Genomic DNA, 26,539 nt, shown 5'->3' with positions numbered 1-26,539 from the left:
GGGAACTCAGAACGGCAATATATCAAAATTAAACAAATGGGTCATCTCAAATTCCACTATTAAACAACAAAACTACAAGAACAAAATCTCAAATAAAAAAAAAAAAAAAAAAAACAAAAACATTAACAAGCTCAATTAAGGTAATTCATCAATTTAAACAGACCCAAATGAAAAAAAATGAATCAAAAAACAAAGCTTAAAATGGGGATATTTAAATGAATTGAAGTGGGTTTTACAGAGTATATTGCGATAGAGCATTACTGAAGAGAGTCTGATGGGTATTTACCTTGTTGATGAGAGAAAGCAATGAACCCTAAAACCTTCGTATGAAACGGAAGAAGATTTTTGCTTTTTGTAGTGAATGTTGTATTTTACCTCACCAATCAATACCGAAGACAAACAGATCTATAGTAACATGACCTATTTGAAATATAAAAATAATGGTATATGATGAAATTTTAAAATTAAATAGGGATAATGTGGTATATACTTAATCAAACTAGCCATAAGCAAAGTGCTTATAAGCAGGAAAAAAAAAACCTTCCTCCCAACTTTTTTTTTTGGCTTATAAGTCCAAAAAAGTTAAAACAAACAGGTAGCTTAATTTTAGGGCTTATAAGCTAGTTTGACCAGTTTATAAGCTCAGACAAACACCCCCCATAGTCATGTCATATGTTAGGCCATACAATAATCCCCTAATTACACCAATAAATCAAACAATTTTGAGAGTCGAATTTAACAATAATAATAAGAAACATTTTTATCAGTATCTTTATTCTTTTCTCTCCTTGTTGGGAGCTCCCTCTCTTCTTCGTAAGAGCTACTTCTGAGTGAAGCTTAGGTTCTCATCAAGGAAGTAGTCGGATTTTTGTGAATGAGTTCAAAACATTTAAATTGATAATACAATAAACACATAGGGTCAATATGAATTTAAGTGGCATCAAAATTGTAAATATTATATAATATAAAGCCTTTTTTATTTCTTTTTTAAAGTTTGAGTGGGGTCAATATGAATTTAAGTTGAGTCAAAATTGTAAATACTATAAATACAAATTTTTTTTTTCAAAGTTTGAGTGGGTTCAATTAACCCATAGGTATAGTGTGGCCATGTCCCTGGGCTTGTTCACTACTAAATTATCGTTATTGCAATCTCACTCACTATCACAATGCCAATTAACAATCCACAGCCAGAAGATAGAGGCAGCAATCAGGATAAAAATGATGATCAGGTGCGGAAATAGAGGATAGAAGGAAGCAGGTTCACTCACTACCAAAAGGTCCGATAGGGAAAATTATGGAGACAAGATATTGAACTGAATACAATCAAGGGCATGATTCATAAGGGATGGGCCGAGCCTCAAGGGCTTTCCATTATTGATATTGGTCCCAACATGTTCTTGTTCACTTTTGCAGACGAAGAGAAACCAAAATAGATTCTTCAGACATTCCATGGAAGTTTTAAGGGCTCTTCTTAATTTATAGTGTTGGGTCCCTCATGTTACACTATAAGAGATTGACTTACAAGAGCCCCGTTCTAGGTACAAATAAATGGCTTACCATTAGCTAAGTTAAGCACAAATAATGCCATGAAAATAGGTTTTATTGGTGAAGTTCTTCAAGCAGAAAATATGTATGGTAAGATAGGCTGGTTGGCAGCTTACTAAGGGTGAGAGTGTTCTTGATGTTATGAAACCGTTAGCAACTGGGCTTTGGGTGATAGGAAATAACTAGGCAACATATAGGTCTTCTTAAGTTTGAAAAATTCCTAATTTCTGCTATGGTTATGGCAAGATAGGTGATGAATGAAAACGTTGTAAGGAAGACTTCATTTTGAGATCAAATTTACACTTAATCTACTGTCAATTCAATCACAAACACAAGATTAAAGAAGAATCAAAGACACAAACAATTACTGTGGTTCACTTGTTCAATATTTGAACAAGCTACGTCAATATTGAGGTCCAAAACACTAAGGCTCGTTGCACTATGTATCAAGAATGTTTTTACGGATTACAAACTCAGAAGAACTCATAAATCTCTCTCAATCGCTAGATATACGCTCACTTATGGTAACCTTTATAAATACTAAGAGAAATTTAACCCAATCCTCTTAATCGAAAGGAAACACAACATTTACAAAACGATTCACCAGATCGCCCAAGAATTACACAAGATTTGAGTGCTTAATAAGAACCCTAGCAGAAAGCAAATAATACCCAAAGAAGAGAACAAAAAATCTATTTACAAACCAGCAGAATGTTCAGCTTTTATACGGTGACCAAATAGGGAAGAGGCAGCCATTGGATCTGATGCAAAATAGTGGCCAGGATTTAAAAGGAGCAGCACCCAAAACGGCAGCGCATGGGATTAAGTATGCGGCACCATTTAATGGCTTTATTCATTAACAATATCCACCTTGAAGCCAACACACCCCTTATGAGCAGTACCCAATTAGTGTAACAAGCATCTCCAATGTTCATTCTCAACTCTATTACCTTACCTGACATGAAGTAAGTCCAAGCAATTCTTGAACTTAGTGGTAGTCACCACCTTAGTCCCCATGTCAGTCAGATTCTCCTCAGTTAGGATCTTCAGCGGGTTCAATTGGCCTCTTGAGATAAGATCTCTCACAAATGGGAACCTCACATCCACGTGTTTAGTCCTCTCATGATACATTGGATTTTTACATAGGTGGATGGCGCTTTGACTATCAGAATATACAGTCACAAGCCCTTCCAACAGGTTAGCCTCTTTCAGAATACCTTGCAGCCAAATTGCTTCCTTAAACGCATCAGTTACAGCCACATATTCAGCCTCTGCTGTGGATAAAGCAACCAAGGGCTATAATTGTGACTTCTAGCTCACACAATTCCCACTAAGAGTACAATAGTATGCTGTTGTAGATTTTTTAGTATCTTTGTCACTAGCAAAATTAGAATCTACATACCAACCAGATCAAGTACAATATTTCTTTTGCAATAATCCAAACCAACATGCACAAAACTATTTATGTATCTTAAAAGTCATTTCAACGCAACCCAATGCTCAATTACAAGATTAGACATGTATCTACTTAGTAAAGAAATAGTAAAGGCTAGGTCTACTCTTGTACTAATCATAGCATACATTGTTGAGTCTATTGTATTAGCATAGGGAATGTTCTCCTTTTTTATCAATTTAGTATCTATTTTAGGACATTGCACTTTGCTAAGTATAAAATGACTTGCTAAGGGTATAAAAACAACTCTAGAGTCAGTCATTCCAAACTTGGATGTAAGTTTCTGTAAAAATGACATTTGGTGAATTTCCAGCTTATTTGATTTCCTATTTCTCTCTATCACCATTCCTAAATCCTCTTAAAAGCCATTTATTTTCCTCATAAACACTTTTAGAAGGCAAAATGCAAAAAGAATAGCTCCTGGGATTGGAAGAGTCAGTTGTCTAGAAGAAACCTTCTCAAGGAGAAAGCAATTTGGAAAGTGAATAATGGCAACTCTATTCGAATTATAGATGACAATTGGATGCCATCAGGAATGCAAGATTAAGCCCATTGTCAAAACCAATCAGAAATTGAAGAAGTTGTTTTCATCTTCTGGTAGAACATGGGATTATCATAAATTAATTGAAGTTTATGGGGCTGATAATGCAAAAAAAGTAGTTGCTATTCAGATGAATTGAAACTCTGAATCTGATTGCATTATATGGCCTCACTTGTCCAATGGAATCTATAATGTAAAGACACAAATTATCACCAATCCAGAGAGGCACTTCTTAGCCATAATAATATTACTTTTACATCCCAGGTGGTTGACAAACGACTTTGGAAGGAGATTTGAGGCCTACAAACATTAGAAATGATAAAAGTGTTTATGTGGCAACTATCCAATAATGCAGCATCGGCCAAGGACAATTTGTTTAAGAAGAAAATAGCATCAGACTCTTTATGCCCAATCTATCATGATGTTGTAGAATCATTGGAACATCTTGTTCTGGGATGCGCATGGACTCTCCCGGTCTGGTTTGCCACTGAGTTTCGATGAGATGTCAAAAGCCTTCATGTTCACAAACTGGAAGACTGGTTGTTGGAAAAATTCTCAATACGAAATGAAGTGTTTAATGGAGCAAAAATTAATCCAATGCAGGCAGTTCAACAAGTTAAAATGTTAAATGTGTAAGTCGAATCATGCAAGCCAACTATAAACATGATTGAGCCCCCAAACTTCACCTTATTCTGCAATAATTGGAGCACAGCAACACCCCCCCCCCCCCCCCCCTTACTAATTGGATTAAAATCGATTGCAATGCAGCTTTTAAGAAGTACTCTCATAAAAAAGCGATGGAAATTATAATAAGAGACGACAAAGGTATGCTTTTAATTAGGCAAGCATCAAAATTTTCTACAACAGCACCCCTTGTAGCCGAGGCATTAGCTTTTATGGAAGTTATAGTTTTGGTTTCCAATCTGGGTTTAACTGAGGTCTTATTGGAAACAAATTGTTTAGATCTTATTAAGGCCTATAGGAGGAACATGTTTTTTGGGAAATTGATGGAATTGTGAGAGAGATTCACAACCTAACCCTCAGTTGTTCCTTAGTTCGGTTTCAGTGGACCAGAGGGAAAGCTAATATGTTAGCACATGAGGTTGCAAGGTTAAAAGCATCAGATTCTCTGCCTCTAAATTGGTTATCTTCTTGCCCAACGAGTATTTTGAAAATTTGTCTTTAGGACAAGCCATATTAATATCTAGTTAGATTAGTTTGTTTGATTTCTAGTTTATGGCTTTCATATGTATGATGTAATCTCATATGTATGCCTTGTATGTTGTGGAATGGATGTTTCATTCTTATCAAACAAAGAAAAAAAAAAGAGTTGAATTTATATAACGACGGAGCTTTGAATTTAAGCCATTGAGTTCACTTTATCACAAAATTTAATTTATATATAGGCTTGTGATCTATTAGAAATATCTTATATTCATATTGCAACACTGATTAAACAAATATCACAAGAAGAGTCTAAGAGAGGCAATAGTTTCATCATCAATATTTATCAATCTTATATATATATATATATCTTAACTTAAATTTTTTATAATATTTTATATATTTTATATTTAAAGTAATTCAATGGTTGAAAATTTTGATGAGTGGGCATTTGAAATATATTCTTCTTAACTTATAAAGAATGTTAAAAATAATTAAAATTTATATATATAAAATAAAATTTGGAATTCATTTTTAGTAAATTCCATGTGTTGAAGGTTAACATCCCAATTGATAATAAGAACAAATGTGTACAAGAAATTAGGCATAACAAAAGTCAAATACTCAGAAATTAGACTAACACAGACACCTTGGTCATTAAAAAAAAAAAAAGAAGTCACATACTCATTCAACATCAATGATTAAATTAAAGGCATAATGTATAATTAGTCTAAAATTCAACCGCCAACAATTGTTTAATAATATATTATGGTCATCAAATTAAGCTAATGAAGTTGGATACGTGGTCCATCTTAGAACCACCATTTAATTAGTAAAATAAAAATTATTGAAAAAAACAACACAGCTAGCCTAATACATGGTCCGGATTTCCCTACCCTTAGAGACAATGACCTTCCTGGGATTGGCCAGTGACAGGTATCACTCTCCTTTTTCGCTTTATAAATCCTCAAAATCTGTGTCCACTTATATTTCTTATATTCTCTTCCACTTAATTAATCTCAAATAAGTCTTTAAAATTAATAAAAATGGTAAAGAGTTATTTTAAAAAATTAATACTAGGTATGCCATCCATCCATCAGTGATACTTAGATAGGCAAGCCAACCATCAGATAGACACGTGGTGGGGCCTGGTGAAGGATGGGTTCTATCAATGTCCACCATGATTGTGTATGCCAGAGGAGCACCACATCAGCGGTCACAAGGTATCTTGTGAAAAATTTAGGAGGAGGACAAAAAGTGATGCATTGGGAACTGAACACGTATCCATCCACTCTCTTAAACCCCACGTGGACGCATCAGCCGAGAGGAGTGGTCCCCATACAAAAAGTGAAAAAAAGAGTTACTTGAGAAAAAAAGAGAGAGAGAGATGCCTTTGTGCCACTCATATATTAATATAAAATAAAAGAAAAGAAAGAGTCCCAACGAACCTTTCCATTATTGTCAAGTGCTGGGACCCACTTTTAATGGGATTTTGGACACGCGTCTAAGTAGACCCTTAAAGGTTTGGACGAACATGATGAATCACTCACGTTAATCAGTCGTCACCTTCAAAGCTGTCCCAATATTAAGAAAATTGAAAAGGAAGAGGAGGATTTACTTACTTGAAGAGTTTGTGGTTTATGATTGGTCATAATGTTTGACTCTGGAGAAATAGTCAATGAAAATTGCGATAATAAGAGAAAGGAAAATGCGGCAAAGGTAGGGTAGGGTAAAATGGTCCTACCATATTTATTAAGGGAAGCTTATGCAACCGTGAAATCTGGCGCTGTCTTTATGGGCACCAAAGGGTCGTCGTCACGTGGGTTACAAATGGATTCTCTGCTTTTCACTTTAACTAACACCTAATTATTCATTCTTGTTTTTCCCATTCCCATTCCTGTTGCCATTCTTCATTTCTTTTTTCTTTTCTTTTTTTAATCTTATTTGTATTAAAACATATTCAATTCTATTATTCTACCAAATTTGGCAAAGTAGTCAAGCATTTTTGCCTGCAAATTTTACAAAGACTTTCTATATATAACAATATAGACTATCTTTATTACCTAACCTTCAGATTAAAAAAATCCAAATGAAGAACGTGAAAGGATTATTTTTTTAATAAATCAATATCATTTTTATAATTGTCGAACCGTGTCATATATATACACAATAAAGCTCTAAACATGATCCAACTACATATTAAACACATAATTATTCACTTTTTTTTTTCCAACAAAAGGAAAAAAAAAAAAACATTATAAAACGAAAAGGAAAAAGAGCAAAAAAAAAAAAAAAAAAAAAATTAATACAAGAGGTAGAATCCAACATAATTCTTGTGATAAGGAACTAAAAGCCACCTTCTAACAGCGAAAATGGATAAGGTGGTGGTGGACTTGCCTCCACCATTTCTCCAAAATAAGAGATACTATTTCCTGGCCTCGACACCGCCATAGGATTTCCAAAACCAGCGCTTGCCGGAACCGCCGAAATGGCAGTAGGAAACGCTGCACACCCATAATTTAGTTGTCTTTGCCCTAACCATTCTATTGAATTTTCTGGTGACGGTGATGGTGATGATTGACACATGTTATGATCAATATCAAAGCCTGAATCCGGTGATGATATTACTCCCAGGGTTCCCACTTCGTCCTCTTCAGACTTTATTGAACTTGATAAACCCATGCCTGAAGAAGAAGACGGTGATGAAGAAATCATCAGCCGTCTCTTTTTTTCACCCAGTTGTTTCTTGCTTCGTTCTTTTTCAATTACCATGCGAGGAAGAAGGTCAGGGTCTTCAACGACTTTGTAAAGAAAAGCCATCATCTGTTGCGGCCGTCTCTCCGTGGCTTCTAAACGCTTGTTCATCCCTTGGAGCTCTTCCTCTAACGACTTCTGTTCTTGCTTTAACCTTTCTATCTCCATGATTATTTCTTCATCGTCAAAATCTTCACTTTTCGCCAGCATGTACGGACTTTTACTGTGCTTTCTCCTTACTATGTTCTTCAGTAAGTGCTTTTGGCCTCGAAGAAACCACTCGTTCGCAAATTCCCATCTATCCGGATCCACCTTTTTAAAACCCTGATATCATAATTACAGTAAAAACATATTATAAAGATTTTGGATTCTACAACAAATCCTATAACAAATGTTTGTGTTGAGAAAGAACTCACATAAGTATTGAGTTGACGAACAAAGCTAGAGAAATTGTTGTGCTTGAAGTATGCCGGTAAGACCCTCTGTGAGAAATCCAAAGGTTCGACAACGATGAAGCTGTTGTTGGCTCTACCCCAGGTGATTAACATATCAGACGTTGGATCATTGACCATCATATAAGTCTTCATAACGAACGGTGCGATTACGTTGTTGGACTCCATCCCATATACTATTGCTATGCACCTCCTCAAGTTAACCTCCTTTTTTTCTCTCTCCCTGCGTTTTGAAAAGTTGGCTGCTCTTACTTGTGTAATGTGATTAAAAAAGGGCAGTTTTTTAAGAAGTAAGAAGGGAAAAGTGTGATGGGCATTAGTTGCATTCGCTTTTACGGAGTTGAGGCACCACCGTAATATATAAGTGGACGCATGTACAGTTACATGAGTAATCGTGGCACGAATCCTGACGGTTTGGATATTTCCTGAGTCACGAGCTGGGACCCACTTTGCTCCGCTTTTATCAACTTTGGCTCCACGTCATGGTCCCCAATGTTAGATATTTTCAATGAGCAGTGCTTTCCTTTCCCACGCGCACATGATGTTAAATGTGTGCTCTTTTAATTGGTTGCTTTGTCCCCAGCTGTTCTTTTTAAAGTTATAAATAGGTGAATGCTAAACGACAACGGAGCTTTGATTGTGATTACTATTTAATTAATTAATTAAATTGTAACATTATGGTGTCTCATTCTGATTGGTCTACGTTACTATTGATCTTTTGTTTTTAATAAAATAATTGATGATATATTAACCATTTATATGTTTTCAATTGACTCAATTCTACCATTGGTAATTAATTTTAGACCCACTCAATCCATGAATCATCAATCTTTTTTTCTTTTTTTAATTTAACACGTGCAATTTAATATGGAAAATTCTTTTTTTTTTTTTTAATCATATTAATTTAAATTTAAATCTACCAAATGCTGCGCGAAAGAGGAAAGTAGCACGCGCTTGTAAAGCGAGTAAGGGTGAATTTTAAAGATTTATTAGATAAAAGAGAAGAAAGGGTAAAAAAAGAAAATAAGAGGGGGCAAAGTGCAAACATAGGGAATTGGATTTGGGTTCGAATTTAATAATTTAACTTTAGAAGCAAGACTGCTCGTGTGCGTTGGCGCATAAAGGAATCGTTATGTGTTGCTCAGTGATTCCGCCACGTCGTAGCCCTACCTTTTTTCAGTTTTTTACATTGGTGTTTCCAGCTTGGGGAACACATTTATAATAAACCAAACCTACGCTTGTCTCCAGGTAATGTATTATTTATTTAATTTCTAAATCTGCGTATAAAATAAATTACTCTTAGGTAAGAAACAAAGAAATGATTATTGACTTTGTTAAATGATGGTCAACAACTTGTTTAATTCTGCTTTCTTCTTTAAGTAAAGAGAGGTATTCATCTCTTACCCAAATCAGAAACTGGGATCAAATCTCATTAAACAAAACACTGACCCACATTACAAGCAAAACCATATCTAAGCATAAAGAAAAAGATTACTTGATAGTTGACAAGATATATATATATATACATACGTGCTGCTGTGAGATCATCACCAATCTTCCCCTCAATCAAACCATATATAATTTTACACTCTCAAGTATATATATATATATATATACGTGCTGCTGTGAGATCATCACCAATCTTCCCCTCAATCAAACCATATATAATTTTACACTCTCAAGTCGAACCCACTTCTTTTTACATATGATGAGAGTGATTCGGAGGGAGCTTTTACCGGTGAAGTCATAATATCTTTGCAAAATCTTAATAGTCAAAATTTGCTGCTACTTTTGGAGTGAGGATAACAGTTAATTGAAGCATTAATCTGATTTCCCAGATCCCATTTGTGGATGCTGTTAAACATCACGGTCTGAGACATGTCCCACTCAGAGTTTCCCCAGGCGGCAAGGTCACTTAACCACCCAATATTACTCCTCAATCTACTTAGGTTTGACTTGGAGTGTTGATAGATTACATATCAAAACCTTTGTCTTATCTGTCAACTGTCATTGTCTGGTAACCTGAACCAATGACAATATATTTCGCTCAATAATATTTACTTGATTAAGGAAATATCCCATTTATTTAATGTCTAATCACACAGCTGCTTCTAGCCATAATCGATCATATTCGTAAGTAAAGCTTTGCCTTATATCTAGACCTTTCCTTATGATGCTTTTTACATATAATATATATTTAGTCTCTGATTGGTTGGTTAAGTTATTAGAAAATTTAGGGTTTTATTTTCTTATGGTCCAAGTTTGATCAACTTCCAACTCACAGATTTGATCGTCCCCCAATCATTTTGTTTGTTGAATCAAATTTTTCTTCAACATATTTAGACGATAACCGACTTCATATACTGTATATTATATTAAAAATGCAATTAATTGTCTGAGTCTTGGTCTCTTAAGACTCCCACTGAAGTGGAATACTCAAGATTTTACACGGATTTGTGGGTCATATATTTAGATTTTGTATATAATTACGTAAATACCGTTTGGATTTAGGTTTACTTGCAGGTTAATAAATTACTGGATAAACAAGAATCATAAAAGCCACAAGGTTGTATTTGATTCAAAATATGTATGTCGCTAGAATCCAAAGTACTGTAAAGACTTAGATTATGACAACATGATTAACAATAATTAATATTATTATCATAAGTTACGTACCAGACCTTTCTTTAGAGAACAGAAATCTATATTCTGATTTTCATTCTAAATGTGTCTCCTTTTGGTCATAAAGAATTAAGTTGTGGAAAGATTTATAAATAAGAACATAATGTTATCACGATTTTATGAACTTAAAAGTAACTTTTTTTCTCAACTCTTCTAAAATATCAACATTGGATGATATATAATTCTTCAAAAAAGAAGCAAAATCCATGAATTCATACAAGAGTTTTCGTATTTTTGTCAACCTTTTTAAGTATATGAGGTATCCAAGCCCATATTGAATCCATGTAAGTAATAATTCGAACACAAGACCTTTATTTGAAAGGGAAACTTATTAATGAAAGAGAAAGAGTTGTTTCTTCCTTTATTTGTTGTGATTCCAAATTCAATTAATTTGGTAAGGTCATATGTGAATGTAGCAACTATTTAACACCAAAAGGTCCCCAGCAAGTCCTTTCATGTTCACAATTACATTTCCAAATAATTAAGGGCAGGCCAATTTATAGATGCCACTCAAATTCTAAGTTTCTTTCATCTGTTGGGTATACAAATACAAGGGGCCTTTTATAAATTAAGGGTATCTGAATAAATGTTTTTTTTATATAAATATCTTATGATATATACAAATATACCTCTGTAAAACATTTCATAAAAATATATATCAAATCGTTTTGGAAGAAACAATAACAACATGAAATGAAATATAATTTTCAATTCTTGAAAAAATAGCTAAAGTGCGCTCCAACTAATCCAAACACCTCTTAATACTAAAAAATAATAATATTAATAACAACAACATGAATTATACTTCTAGACTCAAACTATTTGCGTAGCTTTTTGTGATTCAATTTGACTTATGCTACTAAATTCAATGAAAATTAAATCATGAAGCTAATAAAGTGGTTTTGAAGTGGGGTTTGGGTTGGTTGGCATATTCTGCAGATAATCAATATATAATGTATTAATTTAATAATTTCTGAACTAAAAAAGGGACACCTCTCTATCAGCAATTCAGCATTAAGTAAAATTGAAAAAATTGAGACCACAATTATTCAGGTTCATGTGTTTTCTGTGCCTTCTGCCTCGCTAGGTTAGAACAATGTCTTTTTCAAAATCCAGATCCAAGACAACCATTTTATATTGGTTAGCCGACACTGTAACATTACCATTTTACCAGATTCGCTGGATGCAACAGCTGGCACTCACTCTCACTAGTCAAATTAAACATATAAAGGGTGATTATAAAATTTAGCCTAATCTTTTATTTTATATGTACGACTATGGTAGAGAATCTTGTATATTTGTGCCTGCACCGGGACCAGGTTTAGTTTCTGGTTCATTGAGTCATAGGTTTTTTTTTTTTTTTTTTTTTTTCATTAAGGGATTGTCATTAAAATAAAGACACTGACTACACTTTTTTTTTTTTTTTTTAATGATGTGTGTTCTTTTGTAATCACCCTTATAGGGTTTTGACATAGATTGAATTCAAATCCTCTTGAGTAATATACTGTTGAGAACCTGGATCTTCAAACTCAACACAACCCCACAACTTGTAATCCAACACTCAAACAACAATGTTCAAACATGAATGAAGAGTGTAGAGCTGCCTATGAATATTGTATTAATATTGATTGATGAATAAAATGGAAACAACACTATGACATTCGAATAAGATAGCTAGTTCTGGGAGGGGTTAGTTCCTCCTAATTTCATACTCAAAAGTTTTCATGCTTTTACAATTGAAATCTCTCAATTTATATCCCCATGTCACACCCAATGCATGATGCCTGCCACGTGGATCACTAACTTCCCCTTGCGCACACCCTCTGATTGCCTTTAATGTTCCTTTTGTAAACGTGATTAGTAGGGGTCGGTAACATATACCTAATAGCTTAATTGTGGTTTGGGAAACTGAGAGCATATACATTGGGGTGAAATATTAACAAAATAAATAAGTGTGTACTTCGTATGATCCAAATTCAACTCTTATCTATTATAACAAAGAGCACAACTTGGCCTAAACGATAAACTTGAGTAGCTTTCATGACCAACGTGGCCACTGGAAAGCTTGACCATGACAATCTGTCGCTTCCTGAGGACCAAACATCAATTACAAATTGTCAAATCACAAGCCTCAAAACTTGTCTTCCCGGATGTGGAACTGAACTATTTGTAGCCATTGAAACGCAAGGCAAACCTATATTAACTACCATTCAAACAAAACAGTAAACAAGTCACATGGAGTTACAGTGCACTGGTTTTCATTGGCTTTATACAAAGGAGATGAGAGAATTCAGTCTCCCACACTCTTTGCATATAAAATGAATTCCCTTTCTTTACTGTACAAAGCAGCAGTTTCTATAAACATCTAACTAATGCATCATGTTTAAGCATGGCTTATGGACAAAGCTTATCATGGAAAGAAAACATCACCCGAGATTTACAGGCTCTGTTAAACACCCAAATCAACAACCCAAACGGGGTGTTATTTTCTCTCTCTTTTTTCTTTTTCTTTTCCCTTTCTTGGGGAACCAAACAACTGTTCTTATCTATGTTAATAAAAATATTACATTGCTGCTGAGCTTTTACAAAGAGATGCCGATGTGCAAACGCATCTATATTTAATTTATTCTAGCTCACAAGTCAAGATAGCAAATGACTTGAGGGAACAGTAATGTAGATCAAAAGAAAAGAAATATTCACTCCAAACACCCACTGCAGAAGCCAACATTCCACATGTGACAAGGAGAAGTGATCATATACCGGGAACAAAATCTCCACCAGAAAAGAAATCTATTCATCATATCAAATTCCCACCAAATTCCACTTCCGATCAGTCAATTGCCATGACCTAGCGCTTTCACTAATCAGTTACTGGAAGAAGATACCAATACATTATATTCATTCAGATGCTTTTGAAACTGGGCCAATCGGGATTGCAGTTGCAGAATTCCTGCAGCCTTCTGTGAAAGTATGGCATTTAATTTAGAAACATAAACATCTAGTTGATTTCCCGGTTGGTCCACTTCAACCAGCAAATTCATTTCCTGCATAAATATGGCCATATACAAAGTCAGACCATCGCGCACAAATAAAATGTGACAGGACAAAAGATTTTCACTTACCTCCCGAACTATATCTATTGTCTCCTCCACTTGTCTACGGTGAGCAGACACAAGATCTTCCTCTTCCTAAATCACATGAAGATAAATTTCATTTGGCCATTGAAGAACAGATTGTAAAGGATATACTGACGTCTACAATATAATCACCTTCAAGAGGGCATTAAGATCATCATCTGAATGAGAGTTGTTCGCCTCACAGGCTGGAATATCCCTCCTCTTCTTCATAGCATCGGTTTTCTGCCTATCCTCCAAAGCTAACATTTGGTGATTCTCTAGCTTCTTATTATTCATCAACAATGGTTTCTCTTGTTCATAGGTCTCTACAGAGTAATCATAATCATCTTCAGCAATGTCATATTGACCACCTCTTTGAGACTTGTAATGATCTGAATGTACAGACACAGCCAAATTCCCCTCTGCCCTTCCACTAGGAACATGGTCCAAATTAGAAGGTGGAGATGGTTCTCGGTCAATCTGTTTGGCCCATCCAAACCTGTTCTTTTCATTGGGAAGATCAGTTACATTGTCGTCAGATAATAATTTAGTAGGTAAAGCTGAAGATAACAGCAATGCAGTTGATTCTCTAAGATTTGACGATGAAGATAGTGGATCCCTTCTGGAGCTGTTCCCCTTCGAAAGACTCTTCACCCTGGAATATTTGTATCCATCAGAATAAGAGTGAAAAAAGAAGTTGGTTTCCACTGTAACCCTCCTCTTTGTGGAAAGCAAGGAGGTGGGTCTGGGTCCAAAGAACCAATTACCTGTCAGCATATCGCAGTGTGTTGAGAGTATGTTCACATGAACCAGAGCTCGGTGAGATACATGATATCATTACAGTGCGTGAGTCACCAACAAATGAATCTCTCAGAACTTCAGTCAGTTTACTCCCTCTGAAAGGTATGTGACCCTGGTCATTGTCCAGAGCTCTAATGCATTCTTTCAAAGCGAGTAAACTTTTATTTATTTCTGCACCTTCCATTCTGCAAATAGACACGAATAGTTAATTATTCATTGAATTCCCCAGGTTTTGTAAACATTGGTACTCAGAAACTCTCAAAAGTAAAACAAAAAGAACAAGACCAGGCCATCCAGTTTGAGAACCTTTGGACATAGAGAATCTCTCGCAAGAGGACTCATAGTGCTATTGCTTTAAGAACCATAAAATGGCGCTGCTTTAATATCCAGATAAAGAAGTAATTAAACATCTTGAGAGATACCTTGTTTGTTTATCGTTATCAGTAGTATCAGCTCCCCGCTCACTTCCAGCAAGATCTATGAAAGACAACTTTCCCACAAGTCGAGCAGGCTTTGATTCAGAGCCATCAGCTGATCTCTTGATGGCAAGCTGAAGTATAGCATGTGAACGGGAGGACTCCTCATTTGCACCAGTGGTGCCAGTGCTTCTTGTGGCATTTCCTTTCTCGATCAACTCCCTAATAGTCTCAACATGTGATACTCTGTATTCTTGCAAACCCACTATGCACACCTGCTGCTTCCCATCCTCCCTCATGCATAGCTTCCTGCAAAATTTAAAATTCCATGCAGGAATATAATGACTGCAGCTTTTCTTTTGGTAGTCCACTACAACACAAACTGAAATAACTTACTTTCGATCATTCAGGAGATCAAAAACTTTCCCACCATAAATCTCAAAGAAGCTGACATGCAATTGGAATCCTTGGTTCCAATGTCTGTGGTGCATTAATCTTAGAATATCTTGGGATGCTTTTATGGGAAGTGGTTGCATAGTGTAAGTCTTTCCACTACCTGAACAAGAAAAACTATATCAACTCAAGCTGATTAACAATGTTGTAAAACAACTTAGCATTTGAAAGAAGATAAAGATATGGCATTTATATCTGCACTCCACTTACAAAATATGTTGAAATACTATCATACCACATTTGAAGACCATACAAATATTTCTATCCCAAACAAATAATACACTTAAATTTTCAGGAGAAATTGTATGTTAGGACAAAGCGTATGGAGTATTCCGACAATATTCAAGAATAATGTCCAGAGGATATCCACATATTCTCATATGCTTAATAAAGAAGTTAATAGGAATTTGTGATGTTTTCCACAAAAGAATAGTATTCAAATCCACAGCCATATATAAAAAGGTATAGTCATGGATTTCCTTGTACAATAGAGAAAGACATATCTATGTTCATGTACTACAATCATTGTAATCTGATTTATTAAGATATCCTGCATATGAGTAAAAGCAGCAAGAATGTCAAAGCATCTGAGACTACTTATTGCCAGTTGAGGATACCCAGACCACTTACCAGTTTGCCCATACGCAAAACAAGTTGCTTTTGTTCGTTGGAAAATTAGTGGGACTATGGGTTCCACAGTCTCAGAATATACCTGCAAGAGTAAGAGCAGAAATCCAGTAAATTCAGCTTGATTACACTAGCAATAGTAGCCAAGCCTAATCATAAACTCACCTCCTCATTTGAAACATCTTCATTGAGCACAGCATCAAAAAGAAATCCATGTTTCTCAACATACTCTGTCAAGTCAACCTGCAGGGACAGTAAATTGGACTTTTGAGGAGAAACAGGAACTAAATCACACAAACTTCCTATTAGCATATAAAATTATTGTGGAGAAAGATAGTCAACGATGAATTATTTTCAAAAAAAAAGTTAGAAAAAAAAATATATTAGAACTGAGGAGACATCAATAAAGGCATCATGACAGCTAAGGAATTCAGCAACTTATGTACCCTTCACTTTTACTTTCCATCTCCAATGTCATGAATCCACTAACACTAACCCACACACAACAAACCTAAGCATCTACAAAAAAGTTGTGGCAGAAGTAAATTCATGTGACCTCTGGATTAATGACTTAAAAAAAAGTCCCTCCAAATCTTTAAAAAACAGTTACAAAATGATCCCTTGTGGGTTCCCACCTTCAGTTTTGTTTCATGAACCGTCAGAGAATTGGAATGTGGTTCTATGGTAATGATGTCTTCTTCTTTCTTAGCCATTTCCTTTTTATTCAAGGGTCTCTTCCGCACCTGCATTTGACATAATCACAATCCGTTTAATAGTTTAGAAACAACATAGCAGAGCACAGCAGAAACATTCAGAATTACTGATATCCTATTTGAATTCCGAACCTCAAATTACCATTTTATTTCTTTATACATTACCAAGAAACTTAGCTATAAATTTTAACATCACAAGTTAAAACTTGTCACTGGCTGTGATTAAGGAGCTTGCTCTGCCAAATAGTCAATTAAATGCCACACTGATATAACCAACTAAAAAATAAGAAAAACATTTAAATGACATGTAAGTGACCTACCACAACTTTGATCTTAGCAACATTGTTGGATCTTTCTTTATCTGCCGAGAAACTTTTAAGAAGGCTATTCTCCGGAACACCTCGTGATCTATTTGCAAGCTTGTTTTTAGAGAAATTTGGTTCAGAGTCATCGAAACTTTTACCATAAACTGGCTGATGGAGAGAGTATCCTTCATGCACTCGGGTAGCCGGCATCTAGTGGTGGAATATATGAAGACATCAGTAGCCATCAAATGCAATTTCAATTCATCGCAAAACACGTCATGTTTAATGAATTAAAAGAGCAAAAGTTATGTACTTGATGCGATTACTCATGCTCTAAGGGCTTGAAATTGTAGGACTGAAATAGGTATCAAACAAAATATAGACAAAAAGAAAATCCGTTCGAGGACTCAATGCCTGATATGAATTGTTTGTGACCATGATCATACTGTAAGCTACCAATAAAATGGGAAAATACTCCCATCATTAAAATCACAATGGAAAGTTGAAACTGATACATTTCAAAGCAACCTAACTGTGTCTCAAACATTATGTAAAAGATTATGGCTAAAATTCAATTGAATAATCCAAAAAATTAATGCATGTAACTAAATAATAAAATATTTTATTTAAAAAAATATTCATGAGAATCTAAAAAGAGCTGACCTCAGGTAAAAGCTCCGTATCGAAGGAATGCAGATCCAGCAAGCCAGGGCTGAGCTCACCATGAGACACGTAGTCATCGCCAGTCCTCCTGAGACTCGTAGACCGCGAAGAAAGCGGCGGCGTCGTTGGGTCCGGTGACTTTCTGTTCATCCTTCCTCCGTATAAACCAAACTCCTGTACATTAAACGCATCTTTTCATCAGAGTCTGAACATTAAAGTAAAATGAATACTTTAGAGAGCAACGAACACCTGAGAAGGAGGAACGTTTGAAGATTGAAGCCATTTCACATTGAAGGATGAGTCTAGGAAGTTGTCCGAGTACTGACGGTGGTGATGCGCTGTCGTATTAGATCTTGACATCGGTCTCCCCACCACGTTCATTTTCTCTCAATATACTTCCGATCAAAGTCGTCTCTCTCCTTAAACTCGAAGAAAAATTGCCGGCCGCACAGTACAAAACAAAGCTTCAAAACTTTATTTCAAACAAAAATAAATTAAATAGTTAACAAAACACCAAAAAAGAAAGAAAAGAAGCTGTAATGGAGGTGGTTAGAGTTAGCGTAATGATATTTTGAAAGCTTTTGTTCTCTTTAAACAAAGAATGTTGAGAGAAATGATTTTGAAACTTTGAAAAGAAAGACCGGGCCAACTCTCGAGGTGTTGTTTAAACAGTAGTACGTAAATAAGAGATAGGCGCGTGTCATTACTGTCAGCGAAGAGGGAATACAACGCGTGGCTGGGCCCACTTGTTTTTCTTTTTTTTTTTTTTTTTTGAATGAGTGAATGGAGTGGAATGGATTATGTTTGTCTTCTGATATCCTTTCTTTTGACCTTTATCTGGTAAGCAAAGTGGAGCGCCGGACCACGTGAGTAAAGAAGAGCGTGGTTACAAGCGCGCATGAGGTCGGTTCTGTGCTGGGGCAGAAGAGGTCAAGTATACCAAGTGTGTGTCGGGCAGAGTTGTTGGTCTTCACGTCGCTTAGTGCATGACCCACTTTAGTGAATCGCGGATTGTGTGATTGAAGATGCTGTCTGTCTGTGTTCTTTACCGTAGATCTTTCCCCCATTTTTAGGTTTTTATTATTTGGGTGGAGCCCATTTTGCAATTTTCTTATTTGAACTTAGGAACCACGAGTAGACCTGTATATTAGAGAGTTAAAACTATATGCGGTCCTTGGGTTCTAAAAAATAACACATTTAATTTTGATTTTTTAAATGGTAACATTTACCTCCTTAGTCCTTAGCATTAAAATCATGTCAAAAAACTAAAATACCCTTTAATATATTATATTACAATAAAAATATTAATTGTCAAACTTTTGCTCTCGTTAAGGAGTTAAATTTTGAGAAATGAAAGATAAATAAGACAAGAGATGTTGACATGTGACATTTATACATTAATTATCAATTTTACTCTTTATTCATTAGTTTTATGTCATTTATGTTAGAATTAAAAGAAGATAAATGGCACTATTTGAAAACTTCTGAATTAAAAGTGTTAGTTTTTAGAATATGAGGACTGATAAATACGTTTACCAAACTTCAACTAAAATTTCAAAACTTATAGATCATATTGTTTGGGATTTTGGACGGTCCATGTAGGATACTCAAGATTTTCGGGATAAGGTCACTAGTGTGGGATATTACACAACTAAGGGAGGGAAAATTGAATTCGAAATGGGATTCGTTTAATTTATCTTACTATGTCATAACAAATAGAGCAACACCGCCTTCAAATACATGTATATTTAATAGAAAAATATTAATGGTATATTATTAAATAAATATTATTTGAATCAAAATCATGCTTCTACATAAAGTCCTACATCAACAATCATGCATTTTACAACATTAGTTATGTTAGGGATAAAAATATGAGGTCCAAATAGGTGAAAAATACTAGGTATCTTTTAGTAAATTGACTTAAGTTATAGTATTTTTCACATAAATACTTCATATATCCCAATTTATTGATCATATTATAATTTATCGTGTGCATATTACTCACTTAAGCATTACAAAGATTACATCAATAATCTCACTATCACCTTCTCTAATGTTAGATTTGTCTTTTGTCATTGCTAAGAGGAATCCAAGATTTGAATTCGGACATAAATTGACATTTTAAATTTCGCTTAAATTAATCCCACGCATAAAAAGGAAAAGAAAAAATCATTTTTTTATTAAAACTATGATAAAGTTGTTTTTATCACCACCTAATAGCATTAGCAATTAATGTTGTTTAAATATAATCAAACAATTTATCATCTATGTATATATATAAAAAGGATGTGTTTCATTTTAATCATTAAATGATTATAAGTAATATATAATGGAAACTCAAAGTTTGAATTCACTTCATGGCCCTAAATTAATACACTGATACTTATAAGTGTTCTTTACGTTCAGTGTGATAACAAATACAATGAAAATCACATATTCAATATAATATGTGTCGTGGCTAAAAAATCGCACTGATATCAGTACCAACCAATCAGAGTTTAGGAAGACTTTATACCATCCAGAAACTGGCACGTCGCCCCACGACAGAAGGGATACGGCTGTCGCCAATCTAGCAGATTCAAGTTTTGTCTATAAGTGGATGAGAATCGCACACCTGTCCCAACTCAATCAAAATAAAGTTGATAAGGATTAAAGAGTGGTCCCCACGCTTCATGGTAACTTGCAAAAGCAGCCATTACATTAGCCTAAAAGGTGTATAAATGAGCAGCTCTCTTCACAAAAAGGGGGGTTGGACATATGAGAGTTATACATAGATTTGAACTTCATTCTTTCTCTCTGTAAGCAAAATATTTATTCATCTTTGTATGTCTTACGGACAATATCATAAAAATAGTTAGAGAACAATAAAATATGAGTGAATGTAGGATTTACTTTAAGCATCCAAACCACTACAAAAATCTCTCTTATCAATATATTATCTTATATTTTCTGCAACATATCTGATCTCAGTACCATATTCAAATCTCATGGATTCATCACGTGTAATTTTTAAGACTCTCTTAGCACTTTGCATGTACAAGTTATTGGTGTCCAAAAGTAAGCATCAACAATATAAAAAAACAGTGTTAGTACGTATGGTTTTTAATAGAATTTCTAGTAACCGGTGATATTTGAAATTTTCAACCCAATTCGTTATTTGAGTCGCCAAACTAGAAGGATTATAAGAAACTATGATAAATGACAGTGAAGGGAAAGTTCTACTCTATCGTATTTGGAGGCTAATAAACATTAGCAGGACTTAAGAGCAAACTGGTTGAGATGGCCGAGTTGGTCTAAGGCGCCAGATTAAGGTTCTGGTCCGAAAGGGCGTGGGTTCAAATCCCACTCTCAACATGATTTTTGACACCCTTACAGAATGTGCAATATCAAGAGTACCCCCGGGTTTTTTGATATTGAATTTAAATTATAACCATACCAAATTAAAAAAAAAAATAAAAAACTATTACACTTCACCTTTTCGTATTATTTATAATTATTTTTATTCACTTTCCCTTAATTTTCATAAGAAAATGATGAGAGAAAAAGAGGAAAGATATTATATTACTTACCAAGTTAAAATAATGTCCCTTTTACTCTCTCTTTCTCTCGTCATTTTCTTAAAAGAATTTTATTTTTTAATATGTTCAAATTCCCAACTTCATCAATTAATATAAATTCGCTCTAAACAACTTTCAACCACAAATTCCAATAAATAATTCACATAATAAAAATAGATAAGCATGTGTGGACGCACACCATTTTGAATAAAGTTCACAACATTGTTGCCGCTTGTAATGGGCGAGGTTGGCAGTGTCACCACTGTTGGGGTAGGATAGTAACGTTTAGTGGAAGCGTTCGGCTGTTCGGATTTTAAAACTTCCTCCTCATAATGTTATTATGATCATGATAGTGATGTTTTAATGCAAATAGCGCATGTATACGTATATATGTATCATAAATAAATATGGATATCATATTTCAATATAAAAAATATAAAATGCAAAATAAATAAATAAATGAAAAAGTTATTAACTCATTTACTGACATCTAAATCAATACACACAGAATCTCACATTGATGGGGATTATCTCATTACAATGGAATCAAGAACAATTTATTATTTGGGATGACTGAGAATATAAAGATACACACAAGATCTCACGTTGGTGGGGATTATCTCACTATAATGGAATCAAGAACATTTTCTTATTTGGGATGATCAAGAGTATAAAGATTAAATACTATGAGCAAACAAGTTGCTAATCTTCTTAGATGTGTACTTGGGGGATAGCAGGCCGGATCCAGCCACTTTTTGCCTTCCCTTAATTTTTTTTTTAAATATTAATATGTATAATTTATATATTTTGACCTACTCTAACAAAAATATTAGTGGACAAAAATATTAATGTATAATTAATTTTTACTTTAGCCCACCATAGTAGAAATTTATGGATTTGCTACTAGGGGATAGGGTTTTTCTTTTCTCTCATTTATAATCTTTCTCGTCTGTTATCTCTGACATACAATGAACCATAAGCCTCTTTTAAATAGTCACTAAATGTTGGATTAGTAGGTTATCCTTGTAATATTGTATTCCAGTTTAACTTATTCACCCATTTGGGTGCTAACCTAATTCGGGTCCAAATTTAATTATTAAACCCATTTATAAAATTTCCTTATTTGGTCATATTTTTTTTAATTAATTAATTTAATTAATCAATAATCAATTTATCCAATTACAAGAATACATTTTTAATAAATTATACTAATTAGTCCATTAAAAGTTTTTAGAAACTTCAATATTCTCGTTAACTCTTTAATAAGAGAATCCTTAATTCCAATCAAACTTAAAAACCCAAATTTCTCTAGGGGGACGGGAATTAAAAACCCGAATTTCTCCGTGCCCCAACTCCTGCCTCCCGGCCCGGGCAATCTTAACCCGGACCATAGCAGTTTAAAATTTCAGCGCCCGCGCTTTTTAAAACCCATAGAAATCGGTTTTAGTAACCCTCAAACCCATCAGTTACGACTTACGCAGAACAATCCAAAAAAACCTAGAAAATGGCCCAAGCCGCGAGGCTAAACCTGAGAATGCAAAAGGAACTGAAACTTCTCCTCAGCGATCCGCCTCCTGGCTCCTCCTTTCCATTTCTCTCCGCCGACTCTGACCTCACCTCACTATCCACCATTCATGCCCGTATGATTCCCTTTTCTCTTGTTTTCTAGATTACCTTATTTGTAGTATTCAGTTTATAACGTGGTTTATTTATTTTGTTGCCGCAGATATTGAAGGTCCTCAAGGCACCGTATATGCTAAAGGGGTTTTTGAAATCAAAATTCAAATACCTGAAAGGTGTTCTTAACTTAAATTACGATTATATTTTTGGAGTTTATAGAAATTTGATATGAATATTATTTGCTGACGTTTTTAATTGTTTTTTAAAAATGTATTTTCAGGTATCCGTTTCAGCCTCCGAGTGTGACCTTTGCCACGCCTATTTACCACCCTAATATTGACAACGGTGGCCGAATATGCCTTGATATTCTCAATCTTCCCCCAAAGGTGAGTGAATCCCATTACTGTATTGGAATTATGAATATCTGAGTTATTCTCTGGGTTAATTTTGCCATGCCCTTTGATTGTTGGTGTGGGTAAGTAAGCTCCTAATTATTTTTCAGCTAGTTATAGGCATAGAGGTTAAGAGTAAATATGTGACTTTGATGGTGTTTGACCCGCAAGGTCCTATATTGGAATGGAAAATGGAGCAAATTTGCTATAATTTCTAAGGTTCTTCCATACACGTGTCAACTTTTTTATTGCACTTGGTGCCCTTGAATCTAGTCTAGGAATTTTTGAATAGGAATTTAAGGTTGTTTCCTTCAAAAAATAGGAAAAAACGACTTGGTTGCAACTCTCAATCTTCCACATGTTTCTGCTGGAAGCTTAATTTTCGTAAACACTGCTTGTTTTTTGGCCCTGGAATTTTGACCTATATACTGCAATGGCTCAACACATTTCTGCAGTGATCTACTAACCAGGTCAATCAGAGTTTAAACTCTAGGATTCTGTTTCGATGAACTTGTGCAGATTTGAGTCTTTTAGTTTTGTTCCTTATCTTTGTAAGAGTCACTATTATTTCTGGCATGATGAACTAGCACTTAAAAGGGATAATAGCCAGAAGATTAAACTATTTCTCCTTGTTACAACAACATCATCCACTGAATTGACAAGATCGACTGATGATCTGCCAGATTGGGAGGTTTTAATTGTCATTTGAATATTTTCAATGGCTTGGACTCCCGGGCATGTTGTTTCTCTATTCAATTTGCTTTATCGTAAAGTTTCTGTTTCTTTCATAAATCTAATTTTTGACAAAGGTATTTTAATAAAAAACAGGGGGCATGGCAACCATCCCTGAACATCTCAACTGTGCTTACAAGCATAGGGTTGTTACTGAGTGAACCAAATCCTGATGATGGACTCATGTGTGAAGCGGTTAGTTTTATACCCATTGATTGTGTGGGCAGCAATTGTGAATTTGAAAGAGTCTTTTTCATGTGATATGTTTTGACTGGATGCACAGAGCAGGGAATACAAATATAACAGACAGGCTTTTGACCAAAAAGCTCGATCAATGACTGAGAAGTATGCAAAGGCAGGAGTTGCTGGGAATAATTTCAGCAGTCAAGGCGTTCCGAACTTGAATTCTACTGTGGTATAGTGACATGAAATTTGTCTACTGTTATTGATTTTGTGAAATATTATATTTTTTTTGATACTGAAATATCTTACTTCAGGCTGAAGTTAGAGGATCAATAGAGTCAAGACTTGAAGTCAGTGAATTAGTTTCAAGTCATAACAATCAATATGGTATCAGCCGGAAGTTGTCGCTGGAGTTTTCAAGCTCAAGCCAAAGCCAAAATAGGGACAATGATGTGGAGGTGAATGAGGTAAACAGTCAGCACCCACCCTCTATTTTTGTCTTTCTTTCGAAAACCAGATGGATGCTAAAGAAAAATGAACGAGGTCAATATTACTTTTGATGTCCTGTTTCTCTCTATCTTTGCAAAACCAGATGGGAGCTAATGGAAAAAGGAAGGATATAAGTTTCACTCTTGATGACTTTAACTTGAGACGTGAGAAGCTATGTGGAACTAGGCGGAAGCTATCACTGGAATCCTCTTGTCAAATTCTGAAGCAAGACGGTTGTGTCATGGAAAATGTATTGCCAAATCAGTTTCCACTGTGTAGCCCTGAAACCATTTCTGTAACTTCTTCAGGATCATCTTTGCTGCACGCCAGCAATTTTAGACAGCAAAAACATCATAACAGGGAATTAAAGAATGGTAGCATAAACACTAGCTCGAAGCATCTGTGCGAGGATGACCAGGAAAAGCCGTGGAGATCTTTGGATAAATTCCAACTAAATGATGATAATAATGAGAAAATCTTTATCCAGCCACAGGTATTGCCCTCCCAGTCACACCTTAAATCATCATGTGGAGCACAATCAATGCCCCTGTCCATTAACTGTAATGAACTAGAGCCTTGTAAGGATTTTATTGATACTATGGGAAATGGCTCTACTGAGGTGAACTACAAGAAGCTATGTTCCTTTGGCAAGAAGCATTCACTGGGATTCAAAGGGCTATCACTAGGACAGGAAAAGGATAATAAGGAGAACGAGGCTCCACTTCGGAAACAACCTCTTTCAAGTCCCCACCGCTCTTCTACAAAGATTGGAATTGGGCGAAAATTGTCTCTTGGCCCTCTGACCCATTTGCAAGATAGCAATAATAATAACAGCTGCATACTCTCACACAAGGAGAACCTCTCCACAGATGCATCTAAGTCATTGTTCTTGAGAAAGGAAAAAAAGGAGCAAACAGATCAAGATCGTGGGGAGACTCAGCAACAGAAAACAGTGGAATCCCCAATATCTGAAGTGGTTGTTGTGCTAGATAGCGAAGACAGCGAGGAGGAGAGGGATGGAGTTTTGAGGTCCAAGCTGTTGCTAGGACGGAAGCGCATGGGGAAGTACAAAATTAGAGCTTAATATGTGATGGTTTCTTATTGAATTACTGACCCCCAAATATCTTACGCCTTAATATTTTCTGGTGTATGGTCATTTGACAGCCATTGACCACGCATTCTATGACTCTTTTCATTCTGGAGGTCATTGGTAACAACCGCAGAAACAGCATTGGCTCTACATAAGCTATTACAGCAACAGTTGTCTGACTGGTGATCACCAATCAGTCAATATGTTAATATTGATAGTGACATTATACTTTATTCCCTTTTGATCAAACTTTGTTAAGCTGGCTTCTTTGATTTCTCTAGTCTGGGGCCTCTGGGCTGATGAAAAGCTGGAGGAACCATGACACCAATCAAATGCATCATAGAGTACTTTAATTCAAGCAGCTTAAAATTCGATTTTGGCCAAAAAGTAATAAACGACCTTCTATAAAAATGACCTACTATATAAAAATCATAAGTTTTGCTGAGCGTAGTTTTCTTCTAGTTTTAGGTGTTAAAACAATCCATTTATTTCAGGGTATCCAAAAACTTATAAACTAGTTAGGAATTAGGATGAGATGATATTAATATCGGTGAAAAGGTGATAATGTTGCTCTGATACTAGTGTCACATACACTATGATTTGAAAGTATTGGTAGAAATGAACCTTGTCTACGTAAAGACCAAGCCATATGCATGTCCTGTAAGTTTTCTCTGACCATAAACTCCACACGACTTTCTAGTAGAAATTTATTTCACACTCACTCAATATCAACCGTATGTTCCTTTATGTGGCCCCAAAGAAGACCTCATCCTCTCGTCCAAGTTCGA

General features: G+C 35.1%; 3 protein-coding genes and 1 non-coding gene across 4 annotated transcripts; 2 read left to right on the top strand and 2 right to left on the bottom strand.

Annotated features, from left to right (window-relative positions):
- Nucleotides 1-6,959: 6,959 nt before the first annotated feature.
- LOC116127945 (heat stress transcription factor C-1) lies at nt 6,960-8,194 on the bottom strand. The gene is made up of 2 exons (XM_031413603.1): nt 7,874-8,194; nt 6,960-7,781 (listed from the first exon to the last, which is right to left on the bottom strand). The coding sequence occupies exons 1-2, from the start codon at nt 8,075-8,077 to the stop codon at nt 7,050-7,052; spliced, it is 936 nt and encodes a 311-aa protein (XP_031269463.1). The 5' UTR covers nt 8,078-8,194; the 3' UTR covers nt 6,960-7,049.
- A 4,690-nt stretch (nt 8,195-12,884) lies between these two features.
- On the bottom strand, nt 12,885-18,324 carry LOC116127983 (kinesin-like protein KIN-13B). The gene is made up of 12 exons (XM_031413645.1): nt 17,935-18,324; nt 17,686-17,859; nt 17,038-17,232; nt 16,640-16,747; nt 16,170-16,247; nt 16,008-16,089; nt 15,321-15,480; nt 14,931-15,233; nt 14,475-14,693; nt 13,861-14,362; nt 13,714-13,779; nt 12,885-13,635 (listed from the first exon to the last, which is right to left on the bottom strand). The coding sequence occupies exons 1-12, from the start codon at nt 18,064-18,066 to the stop codon at nt 13,456-13,458; spliced, it is 2,199 nt and encodes a 732-aa protein (XP_031269505.1). The 5' UTR covers nt 18,067-18,324; the 3' UTR covers nt 12,885-13,455.
- A 2,637-nt stretch (nt 18,325-20,961) lies between these two features.
- On the top strand, nt 20,962-21,042 carry TRNAL-AAG. Its single transcript has one exon. It is a non-coding gene; the product is annotated as a tRNA-Leu (tRNA).
- Nucleotides 21,043-22,691: 1,649 nt separating this feature from the next.
- On the top strand, nt 22,692-26,070 carry LOC116128028 (probable ubiquitin-conjugating enzyme E2 37). The gene is made up of 7 exons (XM_031413702.1): nt 22,692-22,885; nt 22,972-23,041; nt 23,146-23,251; nt 24,086-24,184; nt 24,273-24,404; nt 24,487-24,639; nt 24,765-26,070. The coding sequence occupies exons 1-7, from the start codon at nt 22,750-22,752 to the stop codon at nt 25,743-25,745; spliced, it is 1,677 nt and encodes a 558-aa protein (XP_031269562.1). The 5' UTR covers nt 22,692-22,749; the 3' UTR covers nt 25,746-26,070.
- Nucleotides 26,071-26,539: the final 469 nt, after the last annotated feature.

Source organism: Pistacia vera, unplaced genomic scaffold, assembly GCF_008641045.1.
Source record: "Pistacia vera cultivar Batoury unplaced genomic scaffold, PisVer_v2 Contig196, whole genome shotgun sequence".
Taxonomy (NCBI): domain Eukaryota; kingdom Viridiplantae; phylum Streptophyta; class Magnoliopsida; order Sapindales; family Anacardiaceae; genus Pistacia; species Pistacia vera.
This window is presented reverse-complemented; position numbering and strand designations above follow the sequence as displayed.

Excerpts from the sequence above, each read along its gene's own strand:
- LOC116127945 (XM_031413603.1), bottom strand. The coding sequence starts at position 8,077 with ATGGAGTCCAACAACGTAATCGCACCGTTCGTTATGAAGACTTATATG. Across the intron at positions 7,782-7,873 it reads TTCGTCAACTCAATACTTAT|GGTTTTAAAAAGGTGGATCC; the intron begins GTGAGTTCTTTC and ends TTATGATATCAG.
- LOC116127983 (XM_031413645.1), bottom strand. The coding sequence starts at position 18,066 with ATGAACGTGGTGGGGAGACCGATGTCAAGATCTAATACGACAGCGCAT. Across the intron at positions 17,860-17,934 it reads CAAACGTTCCTCCTTCTCAG|GAGTTTGGTTTATACGGAGG; the intron begins GTGTTCGTTGCT and ends TTTAATGTACAG. Across the intron at positions 13,780-13,860 it reads ATCTTAATGCCCTCTTGAAG|GAAGAGGAAGATCTTGTGTC; the intron begins GTGATTATATTG and ends CATGTGATTTAG.
- LOC116128028 (XM_031413702.1), top strand. The coding sequence starts at position 22,750 with ATGGCCCAAGCCGCGAGGCTAAACCTGAGAATGCAAAAGGAACTGAAA. Across the intron at positions 24,405-24,486 it reads CGAACTTGAATTCTACTGTG|GCTGAAGTTAGAGGATCAAT; the intron begins GTATAGTGACAT and ends ATCTTACTTCAG. Across the intron at positions 24,640-24,764 it reads ATGATGTGGAGGTGAATGAG|ATGGGAGCTAATGGAAAAAG; the intron begins GTAAACAGTCAG and ends TTGCAAAACCAG.